The 17791-nt window shown below is 43.8% G+C and overlaps 1 protein-coding gene across 2 annotated transcripts in view; it reads right to left on the bottom strand.

The window, feature by feature from the left end:
• Positions 1-16906, bottom strand: part of SPPL2A (signal peptide peptidase like 2A) — a 64446-nt gene extending 47540 nt beyond the window's left edge. For both annotated transcript variants that reach the window (XM_023227226.3, XM_023227227.3), the window contains exon 1: positions 16580-16906. In XM_023227226.3, coding sequence (XP_023082994.1) covers positions 16580-16645 — 66 coding nt within the window. In that variant the 5' untranslated portion in view covers positions 16646-16906. The remainder of the gene's footprint in view (positions 1-16579) is intronic.
• Between the last annotated feature and the right edge of the window lie 885 nt (positions 16907-17791).

Raw genomic sequence — 17791 nt, 5'->3', positions numbered from 1 at the left:
TGGAAACTTTCCAATCTCCTATGAATTATTACTTCATTGTTTATATATATATATATATGTATTTTTTTTTTTTTTTTGAGACAGAGTCTTGCTCTGTCACCCAGACTGGAGTGCAGTAGCACAATTTTGGCTCACTGCAACCTCCACCTCCCGCATTCAAGCGATTCTCCTGCCTCAGCCTCCCAAGTAGCTGGTACTATAGGGGCGTGTCACCATGCCCAGCTAATTTTTGTATTTTTGGTAGAGACAGGGTTTCACCATGTTGGTCAGGCTGGTCTTGAACTCCTGACCTCCCAAAGTGCTGGGATTATAGGCGTGAACCACCGCACCCGGCCATTGTTTATATTCTATAAAATGACATGTACTCAAAATCCATCCATCTCTTACCTTCCATATTCTACTAGGAACTAGGGTACAAAGAAAAAAAGTACATTATCATTTCTAAGTGCTATCTTTGGAAGAGAACCAGCTGGGACTTGAAGTAAATTATTCTTGCTCATGTTTTCAAAATTCTGCAACTGCCTATTCAAAAAGACCAATCCAGAATTTAAAGTACAGAAAAAGAAAAGCTTTGTCTCATTTCCCACTACCTGGAAAGAAAAGCCAAGAGGTAAGACGTGATTGGAAAGAGTAACTACTGTACATGGGAGGAGAGGAGAATATAAAATGAAGAAAATATTTAGAATATACATCACAATAGATTTAGAGTTCACATCACAATTTCCTTAAAACTTGGCTCAATACAAATCCTTCTCTCCTCCTCTGAGCAAATCTTTTTCTAAAGCCATAAGGAAGGAAAAAGAAAGAATGCTTGGCAAATGTTGATGATGTACTAAGCTTCCGCAACTAAAGCACATTATTAGATTGAATCACATGAAACTGCTGATATTTCACCATTTTTAATCTACAAAACTGGTAGTTTCATATAAGTCAACGTAAATTTCTAATGAGTATAGAAATATTCTAATCCCATGCTCTGTTACCTAAAATGTCCCTTGAACGTTTTGGATTAGAGGGTTTATGGCATACTTGGGGCTTCATAGCTTATGGATCTAAGCAAGTGTAGGGAATTCATAAAGCATGCCATCAAATTACATCGAATTAGGTAAGGAAATAAGATGTGAAAAAGAGAAATGTAGTTTTCATTCAGCTATATACTTGATGGCTATGAATGGATTCTGACAGCAGAGCTGAACTAGTGTTACATTCTTATGACATAACAAACTACATGCTAGGTTACTTTCGTATGTTTTTTCTGATTCAGTGTCACTGTTTTACAAAGAAGGGCTCTGAGACTCAGACAAGTCACTAACATAACCTACCTAAGGTCATATAGTAAAATAATTTATTTATTTATTTATTTATTTTTGAGACAGAGTCTCGCTCTGTCACCCAGGCTGGAGTGCAGTGGCGCGATCTCGGCTCACTGCAAGCTCCGCCTCCCGGGTTGACGTCATTCTCCTGCCTCGGCCTCCCGAGTAGCTGGGACTACAGGCGCCCGCCACCACATCTGGCTAATTTTTTGTATTTTTTAGTAGAGACAGGGAATAATTTACAATTCTAACTAAAGAAGGTAATCCTGCAGATAAACATGAAGGTTGCTTAAACATTTTTGGAAAGAATGCTTCATAAGTGAATTGGGTACTTCTTACTGCATCCAACAAAATAATACATTAACATCATGATTGCCTGCGCTAGTGATGCTGACTTTGACGATCTGGTTAAGGTGGTAACTGTAGGATTTCTCTAGTGTAAAGACATGTTTTTCCCTTTATGTTTGATGAGTAAGTAATCTATGGCACCATGTGAACAGCCCAATAGCTTCTCACCAGGATATTAGCCTCCATGATGATCCTTGCCTAAACTTAATTTCCCATATCATACTAGGGATTACAAAATGGTGAATTTTTAAAATATTGTCATTCCTTCTACCCTTACTGGCTAGTATCTTTTTATTTATTTATTTATTTTTTTTGAGACTCTGTCTGGCTCTGTCACCCAGACTGGAGTGCAGTAGCACAATTTTGGCTCACTGCAACCTCCACTTCCCGGGTTCAAGCGATTCTCCTGCTTCAGCCTCCCGAGTAGCTGGGATAACAGGTGCCTGCCACCATGCCCAGCTAATTTTTTGTATTTTTAGTAGAGATGGGGTTTCGTCATGCTGGCCAGGCTGGTCTCAAACTCCTGACCTCAGGTGATGCAACCACCTCAGCCTCCCAAAGTGCTGGGATAACAGGTGTGAGCCACCACACCCAGCCATATCCTTCTTTTTAAAAGAGCTTTACTCTCTCCCCTATCATCTTTTAGTATCAGTAGAGATGCACTAATTTTAAAAAAAATTTCAGTGTGGTATAATTACAATGGTTTGTTTGATATTCAAATTGTTCCAAATTTGGTCATTCAGAGCCTCTTCTAGCTGGCTCTTTGTATCCTTTATACAAGACTCAGGCCTGTAATCCTAGCACTTTGGGAGGCTGAGGCGGGTGGATCACCTGAGGTCAGGAGTGCAAGACCAGCCTGGCTGATATGGCAAAACCCTGTCTCTACTAAAAATACAAAAATTAGGCTGGGCGTAGTGGCTCATGCTTGTCATCCCAGCATTTCAGGAGGCTGAGACGGGTGGATCACCTGAGGTCAGGAGTTTGAGACCATCCTGATCAACATGGTGAAACCCTGTCTGTACCAAAAATACAAAAATTAGCTGGGTGTGGTAGTGGGTGCCTGTAATCCTGGCTACTCAGGAGGCTGAGGCAGGAAAATCGCTTGAATCTGGGGAGTGGAGGTTGCAGTTAGCCGAGATCGCACCACAGCACTCCAGTCGGGGCGACAGAGCGAGACTCCACCTGAAAAAAACAAAAAAACAAAAAAAACAAACAACAAGACTCCATTTGTCTTTGAGGACTTCTTGTTTTTTTCTGACACAAGGTATCCTAGGTTGACCTTGTCCTTTATCTGCTATACATCTGGATCCAGCCATTCCATTAAGCTCCTGGTGGAGAGGAAAGGTACTCAGATCAGGATCTGGGTCTTAACTGTGCATGCTGCTGCTCAAGTGGTATAACTTTTTTAATAAATAATGAGCAGCATCTATCAAAAGTTGTAATACATAGAATCCTCTGATTCATATCTACAGATATAGTATGTAAAAGCACAAAGATAAATGTATAAGGATATTAACTGCAATATTGTACATAATAGCAAAAAAACCCAGCTTCCACCAATAAGATAACAGTTACAGTATGATATGCACAGTACACAGCTACTCAAAACAGAGCTAGATCTATTTCTAGAAACAGAAGATGTCCATAGTGAGAAAAGCAAGTTTTAGTGTGATATTTAGAGTATAATCCTATTTTTACATAATGATCCCTCAAGAAGCCCCTACAATGTATCTGTACATTTATATGAGCTTGAGGAAAAATGTGGAGAGATACATAAAGAGGTTATTAAAAGAAAAGAACATGCAGCAAATTTGGTGAGGGAGACAGCATGCCCAAACAAGTTAAGCCTTTCCATTACATTTTAAGTATCTTAGTAAAGTTTCTCACAGATATTGCATAGCTTGGAAAATTCAGTTTACTACAATAGATATTACGGTACAAAGGTTAAGAGCATGAGTTTTGAAATGACAGTACGAGGACACAATGCTAGTTTCATCATTTACTGGTTATGTTACAAGTTATTTAATCTATCTTAAGTTTCAATATCCTCAGCTTTAAGATAACAATAAACACTCAGACCTCACAGTTATAATAGAGATGAAGTTAGATGATGCAATTGTTTATACATATTAATCTCTTAATAAATATATCTAGCACCTTGCCAAGTACTTATGCAATGTAAACGAAATACAAAAGATTAATGGTTGGAAGATTAGTGGTTACCTAGGTCCTGGTGAGATGTGGAGATAAGGGGTACAGCTAAAGGATATGGAGTTTCCTTCTTTTTTATTTTTCTGAGACAGAGTCTCACTCTGAAGCCCAGGCTGGAGTGCAATGGCATGATCTCAGCTTAGGGCAATCTCCACCCCCTGGATTCAAGTGATTCTCCTGCCTCAGCCTCCTTAGTAGCTGGGATTACAGGCACCCACCACCACGCCTGGCTAATTTTTGAATTTTTAGTAGAGACGGGGTTTCAACATGTTAGCCAGGTTGGTCTCAAACTCCTGACCTCAGACGATCCGCCCATCTTGGCCTCCCAAAGTGCTGGGATTACAGGCATGAGCCACCATGCCCAGACTTCTTTCTTTCTTAAAAGACTTTATTTTAGAGTAGTTTTAGGTTCACAGCAAAAGAGAGCAGAGAATACAGAGTTTCCATATAGCCTCTTATCCTACACTCGTGAAGCCTCTCCCACTATCAACACCCCACAGCAGAGTGGTTGTTACAACTGATGAACCTCCGTTGACACATCGTTATCATCCAAAGCCCATAGTTTACATTAGGGTTCATTCTTGGTGTTGTACATCCTGTGGGTTTTGATAAGTGTACAATGACACATATCCATCATTACAGCATTGTACTACATAGTTTCACTGCCCTAAAATTCCTCAGTGCTCTACCTATTTTCTTTTTCTGATGATGAAAATGTTATAAAATTGGCTGTGGTGATAGTTGCACGTATCTGTGAATATACTAAATATTATTGACTTATACATTTTAAATAGGTGAATTGTTTGGTATGCAAATTATACATCAATAAAGCTGTTGAAAAAATAACACAAAAAAAGATAGTCTTACTGGAGAGATTAAAAGCAAACTTGAAACAGATAATCATGAGCAGGACATAATTAAAGTCAAAGACTTCCTAGCAAAAACTTAAATAGTTCTTAAGGTATTAAAAATGCAAATTGGCCAGGTGTAGTGGCTCATGCCTGTAATCCCAGCACTTTGGGAGGCCAAGGCGGGCGGATCAACTGAGGTTGGGTGTTTGAGACCAGTCTGACCAACATGGAAAACCCCGTCTCTACTAAAAATACAAAATTAGCCGGGCATGGTGGCCCATGCCTGTAATCCCAGTTACTTGGGAAGCTGAAGCAGAAGAATCACTTGAACCTGGGAGCCACTGATCTAGCCGAGATCGAGCCATCGCACTCCAGCCTGAGCAACAAGAGTGAAACTACATCTCAAAAAACAGAAACGAAAACCAAACAAAAACAACAACAAAACACAAATTTGGGGCCGGGCATGGTGGCTCACACCTGTAATCCCAGCACTTTGGGAAGCCTAGGCAGGAGGATCACGAGATAAGAGATCGAAACCATCCTGGCTAAGAAGGTGAAACTCCATCTCTACTAAAAATAAACAAATTAGCCGAGCATGGTGGCACATGCCTGTAGTCCCAGCTACTCGAGAGGCTGAGGCAGGAGAATCGCTTGAACCTGGGAGGTGGAGGTTGCAGTGAGCTGAGATCGCACCACTGCATTCCAGCCTGGGCGACAAAACGAGACTCCGTCTCAAAAAAACAAAACAAACAAACAAACAAACAAACAAACAAAACAAATATGGAAGGGCATGGTGGCTCATGCCTGCAATCCCAGCACTTTGGGAGGCCAATGCTAGAGGGCCACTTGAGGCCAGGAGTTCGAGACCAGTCTGGGCAATATGGAGAGATCTCGTTTCTACAAAAAAATTAAAAATTAGCTCGGCATAGGGGCATGTACCTATAGTCCCAGCTACTCCAGAGGCTGAAATGAAAGGATTCCTTGAGCCTTGGAGGTTGAGGCTGCAGGACCCATGACCATGCCACTGCACTCCAGCCTAGGGCCTAGGTGACAGGAGACCCTGTTTCAAAAAAAAAAAAGAAAAGAGCAAATTATTGGGCCCCATTCCAGACCTACTGAATCAGAAGTTTTGGCCAATTTATGTTTTAACAAGCCCTTCTGGAGATTCTGATATCAGTAAAGTTTGAGAACCACTGCTATAGGAGCAGTGCTTATAGGAGACAACATCTCGCCATGGTACTCAGGCTGGTCTCAAACTCTGGCCTCAAGTGATCCTCCCACCTCAGTCTCTCAAAGTGCTGGGATTACAGGGTATGAGCCACCATGCTTGGCCTGATATTCTCATTTCTAATAAGCTCCTATGTGATACTGATGCTGCTGGTCAATGGACCACACCTTGAGTAACAAGGCTATAAAAGAACAGAACAGTGGAAACCACAGTGCTGTGTCAATTAAGTTGGGAAGCATAAAGAAAATGGGCTTGAAAGACAGGGTCTGGGCCGGGTGCGGTGGCTCATGCCTGTACTTTGGGAGGCTGAGGCAGGCAGATCACGAGGTCAGGAGATCGAGACCATCCTGGCTAACATGGTGAAACCCCGTCCCTACTAAAACTACAAAAAAATTAGCCGGGTGTGGTGGTGGGTGCCTGTAGTCCTACTTACTTGGGAGGCTGAGGCAGGAGAATGGTGTGAACCCGGAAGGCAGAGCTTGCAGTGAGCCGAGATCGCGCCACTGCACTCCAGCCTGACAGAGTGAGACTCTGTCTCAAATAAAAAAGAAAGTCAGGGTCTGTTTGAACATAAAAAGTGCCAAATTAGGTGATCCACTCATGCTAGTATTAGATCATTTGACAAAGACCCTTCCTTTTCACCTTCCGGGTTAGAGACATGTTCCACAATGTCTGAATTTGCCTTTGTAATCAACTGTGGTCTGGTCTTCTGTGACTTTATTAAAACCTCAAAAAAACTTCTTTTAGTAAAAAGTTTAGTATCAAGAGCTAAAAGAGGCTGGGCATGGTGGCTCACACCTGGAATCCCAGCACACTGGGAAGCTGAGGTGGGAGGATCACTTGAGGCCAGGAGTTTGAGACGAGTCTGGGCAACATAACCAGACCCCACATCAATTGAAAAAGATCATTTCAGAGGTAGAAGGGATTTAGAAATAACATAATCTAGTCTCTTCATCTTATATATGAAACAGATCCAAAATGATCAAAAGGATGAGGTCAGTCAGTCTCAGGACTAGAACTGAGCTCTCTAAAACCGAGATCAGCAGTCTTTCAACTCTGCTCTCACTTCAAGTCTCTTCACACAGCTAGATCCCCAAGCACCTCATTCTCAGTGCCCAACCATCACAGTCCAGTTTTCATAATGATCACATATTTCTCTGCATTAGCTGTTAACTCCTTCCCTTCTACAATACTGGCATGGGTTTCCTACCACTTCTCAAATTCCTCTAATAACCAATCAGTTCCTCCCACATCCTAAATCCTTTCCTTATACTCTTCTAAATACCCCCAATTCTAGGACTCTGGAGCTCATGGAACTCCTTTCCCTATGACAACTACTCCTTACTGCTCACCCCAAATCTTCCTTTTACAGGCCAGTTCCTTCAGACGGGTCCTGGAATTGAGTGTCCTCCAGGGCCATCCAATGAATGTCACAACAGCACCTTTATATTCAGCATCTTATTCGATCCTTACACACAAGGGAAGAAAGTCTACTAGCCCATACTATTAAGTTCTGCTTCCTTTTTCTCTGACTTTATGAGGTGCCTGTTATGGTATTCTAGGATCTCATGAACAATTTTAATTTACTTTGTCCAGATCAGCTGACTTCAATCATATTCCCTACCATTTTCTTTTCAAATTAAAGAATTTTAATGTTTCCAGCCTGGCCAACATGGTGAAACTCGGTCTCTACTTAAAATATAAAAATTAACTGGGGGTGGTGGTGTGTGCCTGTCATCCCAGCTACTCAGGAGGTTGAGGCAGAAGAATCGCTTGAACCCGAGAGGCAGAGGTTGCAGTGAGCCAAGATCACGCCACTGCACTCCAGCCAGGGTGAAAGTGTGAGGAGACTCCATCAAAAAACAAAAAACAAACAAAAAAAATCCAGCAGTTATTTGTACCTATTCCTGGCATGATTATGCATTTCTAACAAATTTTCAGGTGATGCTCTGATGTTGTTCGAGTACATGATTATAGACTTTATTATGAATAGTAGTGAAACTCACTAGTCTTCCAGACAGTACAGGGGTCCTCTTAGGAGTTTTCTCAAGAGAGTATAGTCACAATTCATCTGCAGTCTGATGGCACAGACATTTGTGTTTGGGCAAGCAGTTCTCCCATTCCTCTCATGAGTTTATTCAAAATTCTTCAGTAGCTGCATCACTGGGTCCCAGTTTCAACACTCCCCTACACAGTCTGTAAGTTAAACCTGGTTCATGCTATTTGTGTTGTTTTCCATTAGATATACTTGTCTTCAATTTAAAGGGACAATATGTGAATGTGACTCTCTCTCTCTCTCCGATTAACCCCTTTGTAATCTTTCTTTATAAAAGGTACAAACTGGCCGGGCACGGAGGCTCATGCTTGTAATCCCAGCTCTTTGAGAGGCTGAGGCAGGCAGATCACCTGAGGTCAGGAGTTCGAGACCAGCTTGACCAACATGGAGAAACCCCATCTCTACTAAAAACACAAAATTAGCCAGGCGTGGTGGCACATGCCTGTAATCCTAGCTACCTGGGAGGCTGAGGCAGGAGAGTCGCTTGAACCCGGGAGGTGGAAGTTGCAGTGAGCTGAGATCGTGCCATCGCACTCCAGCCTGGGCAACAAGAGCAAAACTCCATCTCATAAATAAATAAAATGTACAAATTAAACTATGCATGCTTCTATTTTTAGATACCAAATGGGGGAGGGCTTGGGGGACAAATGTTGTTAATAAACAATTTACTTAGAATGAGAACTAGCAATTTTTAAATATCTATATTCATAAACTGGAATATATAAAGCTACAATGTAATCACTGGCAAATTCTAAGGAGCAACAGTCACCTGCCCTTATATCATAGCAATGTAAGAAATATCCCTTTCTTTACAAATACCTTTCTCTTTCACACAGGTGTCAGTTTTAAGTCAACAGCAACACAATAAAAGAATTGAAAGGAGCCCCTGCAGGAAAGGTGGAGTTGGGATTGTCTGAATGACACATGTTACAAAGTCAGGCCTAAAAAACTTTCGGATCATTCACTCTTTCCTCCCTAACAACTTATATAATCAAGACAACACACATTGTTTCTATTCCTACCTCCAGTATTCAAGGTTTATGAAAATGATGCCCTGAAAGTGACTACAATTAGATTTACAGAGATTATAAGTAATTATTTAAACAGTGACAAAGTGGGAGCTAGGACATCAAACAGGGATTTACAGGGAATCAAAGTTGTCTGTGGGCCATGGGAAAAGCAGGAACAGGACCATTCCTTCCATCTGGACTATCTGGCAACATAGAATGCACCCCTTGGCAAGGCTAAGGGGTAGCAGGGTGTGGGGAGAGGACAAGGCAGCTATTCATTCTTCATTCATTCATTCATTCATTCAATACTTTGTAATATATGAGATGTTAGGGGAGACAGCAGAGAATGAGTTAGGTAGGGTTCCTGCTTCATGGGGCTTATACTCCACGTATTACCTAGATCCAGCCTTCTTCCAGGTTTTCTCTAAATAATCTTCTACTTAATATCTCAACTTTTATGGAATTTATGATTTTTTTTTTTTTTTTTTGAGACGGAGTCTCACTCTGTTGTCAGGCTGGAGTGCAGTGGCGAGTGATCTCGGCTCACTGCAACCTCCACCTCCCAAGTTCAAGTGATACTCCTGCCTCAGCCTCCCAAGTAGCTGGGACCACAGGCATGCGCCACCATGCCCAGTTAATTTTTGTCTGTTTTTTATTTTTTATTTTTTTGAGACGGAGTCTCGCTGTGTCGCCCAGGCTGGAGCGCAGTGGCGAGATCTCGGCTCACTGCAAGCTCCACCTCCCAGGTTCACACCATTCTCCTGCCTCAGCCTCCCGAGTAGCTGGGACTACAGCAGGCACCCACCACCACGTCTGGCCAATTTTTTTGTATTTTTAGTAGAGACGGGGTTTCACTGTGTTAGCCAGGATGGTCTCGATCTCCTGACCTTGTGATCCGCCCGCCTCGGCCTCCCAAAGTGCTGGGATTACAGGCGTGAGCCACTGCGCCCAGCCAGAACGTATGATTTCCATTAGAATTCACAAACTCAAATGCCTACAAGGCCAGACAAGTAATGCTTAAGTCAGAACCGATTTAAGACCATAGGGCATGGTAAAGTTGGGCAAACTCTGACCTAAAAACAATCAACTTAAAAAAAATTTTTGCTATCTTTAGCGAAGGACCTACACTTGGAGACTTTATGGTTTGGATTTTCATAAACAGACCAAATTTCAGGTGATTTTAAACAACTGATCAAATATATAATAAGCATATCTATCTATCGACAGGATCTCACTCTGTCACCCAGGCTACAGAACAGTGGCATGGTCACAGCTCACTGCTGCCTTCAACTCCTGGGTGACTCACCTCACCCTCCTGAGTAGCTGGGACTACAGGCACGAGCCACTGCACCCAGCTAATTTATAAAGTTTTTTAAAAGATGGGGTCTTACTACTACACTGCCCAGCCTGGTCTCAAACTTCTGGCCTCAAGCAATCCTCCTGCCTGAGCCTCTCAAAGTGCTGGTATTACAGGCATGAGCCACTGTGCCTGGCCAACTTTTCCTATTTTTAAGCCTTTTCTTATAAATAAAGTTCATAAATTTATCTTAGTCTTGTGCCCAATTTTTGATTCAGAAAAAAATTATTAGCTGGGTACAGTGGCTCATACCTGTAATTCTAGCACTTTGAGAGGCTGAGATAGGAGGACTGTGAGCCCTGGAGTTTGAGACTAGCCTGGGCAACATAACAAGATTCTGTCTCTATTAAAACCTATATAACAGGCCGGGTGCAGTGGCTCCTGTAATGCCGGCGCTTTGGGAGGCCAAGGCGGGCAGATCACGAGGTCGAGATCGAGACCATCCTGGCTAACATGGTGAAACCCCATCTCTACTAAAAATACAAAAAATTAGCCGGGCGTGGTGGTGGGTGCCTGTAGTCCCAGCTACTCAGGAGGCTGAGGCAGGAGACTGGCATGAACCCAGGAGGTGGAGCTTGCAGTGAGGCGAGATCACGCCACTGCATTCCAGCCTGGGCGATACAGCGAGACTCCGTATTACTATATATAACATGTTATAATATTATGTATATAAATGTTACATTAATATAAATATGTTATATATACATATAACATGTTTATGGTATATATATTATATAAATATATATAACATTTATATTAATAAGAGAAAAAGAAAAAAATATTACTGCATAATTTAGTGGGAAAATACCAAAAGACCTTGGTTCTAGTCCTATTTTTCATTACCTTCTATATGATCTAGGATAAGTCATAATTTTCCTGAACCTTCTCAGGATTTTTCTGAGTTTCAAAGGAGATTATAGGTGTTATATTTTGGGAAAGAGACATATAGCCATCAGTGACTTAGAAAGGAGCCAATGAGATGTAGAAATCACAGACAGCTCAGAAGCAAGGTAAAACAAAAATTTTGAAGAACCTGAAAGTTAAAAGGAGGAATGTAATAAACCTAGCACGTTCTTAGTCAGCTCAGGCTCCATAACAAAGTGCCACAAACTGGGTGGTTTAAACAACAGAAATTTATTTTCTCACAGTTCTGGATCAAGGTGCCAGTTGAGCCAGTTTCTAGTGAAGGCTCTCTTCCTGGCTTATAGATAGCTACCTTCTCACTGTGTCCTCACATGGCAAAGAAAGAGAGAAAGTTCTCTGATGCCTTTTTTTCTCCCCCTCCAAGACAGTCTTGCTCTGTCGCCCAGGCTGGAGTGCAGTGGTACGATCTCGGCTCACTGCAACCTCTGCCTCCTGGGTTCCAGTGATTCTCCTGCCTCAGCCTCCCACGAAGCTGGGGTTACAGGCACCTGCCACCATGCCCGACTAATTTTTGTATTTTTCATAGAGACAGGGTTTCACCATGTTGGCCAGGCTGGTTTCGAACCCCTGACCTCACGATCCGCCTGCCTTGGCCTCCCAAAGTGCTGGGATTACAAGCATGAGCCACCACACCCGGCCTGATATCTTTTCTTAAAATGGCACTAACCCTATCATGAGGGTCCCGTCTTCATGACCTCATCTAAACCTAATGATATTCTGAAGGACCCATCTCCAAATATCAATACATTGGGGAAGTTACGGCTTCACCAAATGAATTTGGGGTGGGGCTGTCAGGGGTGAAAGGACACAATTCATTCCACAGCACAGCAGCTCAGCAGATTTCTTACTGCCTGGGTAGCAGAACATACCTATTTTCCCCTGGAGGTTGAGAGAAGAGAGCAGAAGAGAAAGAACTGAAGCTTCTTTGAGTTGGTGTAGTATACAAAAGGAATGCAAATTTTCAGCAACAGATTTTTCTGCTGGGGATCCTGATTATCATTTCATTGTATCAAGTTCAAGATGTAGCTATATGTTACTTCAACTTCCTTGAAGAAAAAAAAAATCAACAAAACTATTTTTTTCTTTTTGTGTGTGTTTTTTTTAGAGACGTGGTCTTCTCTGTCACCCAGTTTGGAGTACAGTGGCGTGATCATAGCTCACTGCAACCTCAAACTCCTGGGCTTAAGTGATCCTCCTACCTCAGCCTCCCAAGTAGCTGGGACTAGAGACACAAGCCACCATGCTCAGCTAATTTTTAAATTTTTTGTAGAGGTGGGGTCTTGCTATGTTGACCAGGCTGGTCTCAAACTCCTAGCCTCAAGCAATTCTCCAAAACAACTTTTATAAAGACACTATGAGTAAGACTCAAGATTCTTCAGAGAACTTTGAAGCACTTTAAAAAGACAGAGCTGCCGGGCACGGTGGCTCGCACCTGTAACCCTGAACTTTGAGAGGACGAGGCAAGCAGATCACCTGAGGTCGGGAGTTCGAGAGTAGCCTGACCAAAGTGGAGAAACTCCATCTCTACTAAAAATACAAAATTAGCTGGGCGTGGTGGCACATGCCTGTAATCCCAGCCACTTGGGAGGCTGAGGCAGGAGAATTGCTTGTACCCAGGAAGCAGAGGTTGTGGTGAGCTGGGATCACGCCATTGCACTACAGCCTAGGCAACAAGAGTGAAACTCCATCCCAAAAAATAATAATAATAAATAAATAAAAATAAAAAGAGCCGGGGCCAAGAGCGGTGGCTCACACCTGTAATCCCAGCACTTTGGGAGGCCGAGGTGGGTGGATTGCCTGAGCTCAGGAGTTTGAGACAAGCCTGGGCAACACAGTGAAACCCCGTCTCTTCTAAAACACAAAAAATTAACCAGGCATGGCAACATGCACCTGTAATCCTACTCGGGAGGCTGAGGCAGGAGAATTGCTAGAACCAGGAAGCAGAGGTTGCAGTGAGCCGCGATAGGGCCACTGCACTCCAGCCTAGGCTACAGAGCAAGACTCCATCTTAAGTAAGTAAACAAATAAGTAAATAAATAAATAAAATAATACAGAGCCAGCACAAACATTATCCATTGTCTTTGAAACAGAATCCCATGACTGGGTCCACACTGCAAAACAAAGTTCTGACCATTGGGGCCCAGGGTGGGGGTTGAACTGGGGAAAGAGAGGTGTAAAATGTAATCATGGCAGCCAGGCACGGTGGCTCATGCCTGTAATCCTAGTACTTTGGGAGGCCAAGGCAGGAAGATCACCTGAGGTCAGGAGTTCGAGACCAGCATGGGCAACATGGCAAAACCCCATCTCTACTACAATTACAAAACTTAGCCAGGCGTGGTGGCAGGCACCTGTAATCCCAGGTACTTGGAAGGCTGAGGCAGGAGAATCCCTTGAACCCGGGAGGTGGAGGTTACAGTGAGCTGAGATTGCACCATTGCATTCCAGCCTGGGCGACAGAGCAAGGCTCCCTCTCAAAACAAACAAACAAACAAAAAACCCCCAAAAATAAAATGTACTTATGGCAAGGTCAAGACACAGCTAACTACCTGCTAGGCATTCATTTTATTTCTAGACCTAATGGATTTAAAAAATATTAAAACAGCCAGACGTGCTATAGCTTCAGTTCAAAATACACAGAGAGCTCACTCTGATGTGAAGATGACAAGATGAGGAGGGTAGGCTAAATGATCTTTCAGGGCCTTTCCAATACTAAATCCTCCGCCTCTTCTAGATGGATGTGCCAGTGGTTTCTGAAGACTATGTGCTGCTTCTATTAGAGATGAGGATGTCGGCCCTGTTATTACATGACTAAGGGGAAGTAGTGCCAGTTTCCAGAGCCCATAGAGGAGATATGAAATGATTGAGCTGGCATCACTAATCAAATGAACTCAGAAAGACTACCTAGAGCTGTAAAATTAGGGAAGAGGAATAAACAAAGGGCCTCAGGCCGGGCGCAGTGGCTCAAGCCTGTAATCCCAGCACTTTGGGAGGCCGAGACGGCGGATCACGAGGTCGGGAGATCGAGACCATCCTGGCTAACACGGTGAAACCCCGTCTCTACTAAAAAATGCAAAAAAACTAGCCAGGCGAGGTGACAGGCGCCTGTAGTCCCAGCTACTCCGGAGGCTGAGGCAGGAGAATGGCGTAAACCCAGAAGGCGGAGCTTGCAGTGAGCTGAGATTCAGCCACTGCACTCTAGCCTGGGCGACAGAGCGAGACTCCGTCTCAAAAAAACAAAAAACAAAAAACAAAGGGCTTCAGACAGAGTTGGAGGAAAGGAACTAGGTATCCAGAAAGGAGAAAGGAGAGCTCCAGCTGAGGAAAAGGAAACCAGATATACCCAAGTTCTCAGAACAGGAAAGGAATGAGAAAGACCATCTCAGCAAATTAAAGGAAGGAGGAACCCAGAAGAAAACTAATCTATAAAGAAATCAACAAGAAATAGAAAAATCAGCGATACTAGCTGGTATCAAAAAAAGATCCTTACAATTTAAACAGATATTGTCAGTTTATTCAGTCATCAGGACATTATATACCACATAATAAGATGCACACCAAATATCTGCAGAGTAGAAAAATGTTACTTAATCTTCACAACAACCCTAGAACCGAGGAGTATAGAACCTGAGATTACCATGGTGCGGTACAACAAAGTACATAAGTGCAATATAAAAGGCCTAAAATCCAGAATATGGGAGACAGCCTAGATAAAATTCAGAACAGGGATCATCTTTAGATTTGTGAAGGCTATGAAATCATATGACAAGTCTACTTAAGTAGAGTTTTCTGGTGAGAGGGCTCAGGGCTTTTAATAAGAATTTCAATGTGAGTTTATGAGGAACTGATATATCAGTAAGCTATTAATTAATGTTGAGAAAGGATTAATACGAATGTGATATATATTCATTCTTAAAATCAACTCAAGAGGTTCAAATGAAAATGAGTGCAAAAACACTTTGAAAAGTTTTATATGTAGGTTATAGTTTTGCATACGTCTATATACTATCTGAATATCTTTTGCACTAAGTATTATCTGTCTGATTACACAGTAAACACCTTAAAGACTCCGACTAACACTGCTACTTTGTTGCTCTTTTTATATCGAGCTCCCCTCCCCCAGCAATTTTTGGATACATTCTCTCAGGTTCCTGATGTTGCCTGTCAAAGTTATGAATATACCAAAAGGCACTTACTTTTTGGCTTAGATTTTAGTTTTTCAATAACTATTAAAGACACTTTTGTATTCACTAATACTAACCCCTTAAACTTGAGAGTCAGCAAAACAGTCTTTCAAAGAAATCACACGTTCTAATAGAACGAAACAGGCTTACGCGACACCAATTCTGTAATAAACAACATGCGTAAGTTTCCAACCTGAAACTCCCTAAGTAAAAGTTACTAGAAACAAAAACTGAAACACCGGGTTCCTGACACCCCACTCCCACACTGAAGCTCGAATTACTTGAGGCTGAATTTTAAAACACTATTACTTTCTCTGTAACTATGAAAACAAATCTATGAACACATATTTGTTATTTATATTTAACCGACGCTCCCCACCCATCCCTTTAAATTAGGCAGAAAACGGAAAACCACTAAAAGCATTACATTTTGGTGTCTTTTAAAAGTTATTTTAAATTACTGCTATTACAAAACAACCCCCCCCCCCCCCCCCAAAAAAAAAAAAAAAAAAAACAAAAACCTCATAACAGAACCAAATGAGCCCTAAGGCGAAGCAGGAACTACAGCGGGGGAAGGAAATTTTATAAAGACATCCGTGTTAGTGCAATTAAAGTGCTAATACCTGGAGCCTTGTATATATATTTTTCTTCCCAAGGGTAAGAACCCTGGCGCCTTGTATATGTATTTTTTCTTCCCAAGGGCAAGAAGCAGTAAGAAAGGCTTAGACAATAAAACCTAGAGGTCAATTGTACACATGCTGGGACAGTGAGCAACTATCGAGAAGCACCAAAGTCAACGTAACCTAAGGGGCTCCTCTGATCTTTTTGGGGTAGGTATTTCGCCGGACTTCAACGGGCGGGAAGTGAGTCGGGGGCGGGAAAGTTGAGGGAAAGAGGGTGGAAAAGAGGAGGCTGGAAGGAAAGAGATGAGTAATGGGAAGGGGAGGGGGGGAAAGAGGAGCGGGAGAGCAGGCCGCGGAGGCGCGGGCAGAGGGAAGGCCGGGCGGGGAGTAGGGGAAACGAGCCCGAGCCCCAGCCCCGGCCCCGGCCCCGGCCCCGCCCAGCCCCGGGGAGGTCTGCGCGCCCTCCCGCCCCCTTACCAGCTGGAGCAGGAAGCCCCAGAGTAGGGCGGCTCCGGCCGGAGACAGCTGCCGCTGCGGCCCCATCGGACTGGTGGGCGCCGGGTGGGACTGCACGGCGCGGCGCAGCTCACTCGGCGGGGTAGCTCCCTCGGGGTCCGGCCGCTGCGCTGCCTCCGTGGCCGGACCGGACTGGACAGGGCAGGCGGCCGGGCAACGATGGGACTGCCGCTGCTTCGGGGGCCGCCACGACAGCGCCGACTTCCTCTTCCGGCCCCGCCCGTAAGTTGCGGAAACCCCCGCGCCGGGCTCGGAGAGTCCCCGCGCTCTCCTGGTGTCCAGGCGTCCCGGCGCTGCGAGGCCACCGGCTGCGGGTCTGAGCCTGTCGCTTTCCGGCTGCCCGACTTGAACTCACGCCGAAACCTGGCGGGAGAACGGATTTCTCAAGGCCTCCTTCTCAAGGCTCGGAAGTGTCTGAGCGTCTGCTCGGTTTCCCAGTAACTACCCGAGTGTTGCATGCAGCCAGAAATCTAAGGGTCACCCTAATTAATCTGCCTGTCATTTTGTTCCTGACCACTCTAACTCACCACATAACCCAGAGCCATCCACTTTCTCCAGAACTGCTGCCACCACCCTATCCAGGCCACCAACGTCTCTCTCCTCCAAACGGGTCTCAGTTTCCCCTCCGTGCAGTCAGTCCAGTAGCCACATAGCAGTTTCGGAGTCATCTTTCAAAGCACAAAAATCAGATCATCTCACTCTCTATCACACTTGGAATAAAGTTAAAACTTGGCCGGGTGTGATGGCTCACACCTGTAATCCCAGCACTTTGGATGGCAGAGGTGGGCGGATCACAAGGGCAAGAGATCTAGACCATCCTGGCCAACATGGTGAAACCAACTCTCTACTAAAAATACAAAAAATTAGCTGGGCATGGTGGCACGCACCTGTAGTCCCAGCTACTCGGAAGGCTGAGGCAGTAGAATCGCTTGAACCGAGTAGGCAGAGGTTGCAGTGAGCCGAGATCGTGCCACTGCACTCCAACCTGGGTGACAGAGCGAGACTCCGTCTCAAAAAAAATAAAAAATAAAAACTCTACTCTGGCCTACAAAGTTAAATCTGGCTCCTGCCTTCCTGTCTCCCCACCTTCACTACTTTCCCACACTTTAAGGCACACGGACCTTTGGCCCTCCTGGCCTTTGCTCTGGTGGCCCTCCCGGACTTTGCTCTGGT

The sequence above is a fragment of the Piliocolobus tephrosceles genome, chromosome 6, assembly GCF_002776525.5.
Source record: "Piliocolobus tephrosceles isolate RC106 chromosome 6, ASM277652v3, whole genome shotgun sequence".
NCBI lineage: Eukaryota > Metazoa > Chordata > Mammalia > Primates > Cercopithecidae > Piliocolobus > Piliocolobus tephrosceles.
This window is presented reverse-complemented; position numbering and strand designations above follow the sequence as displayed.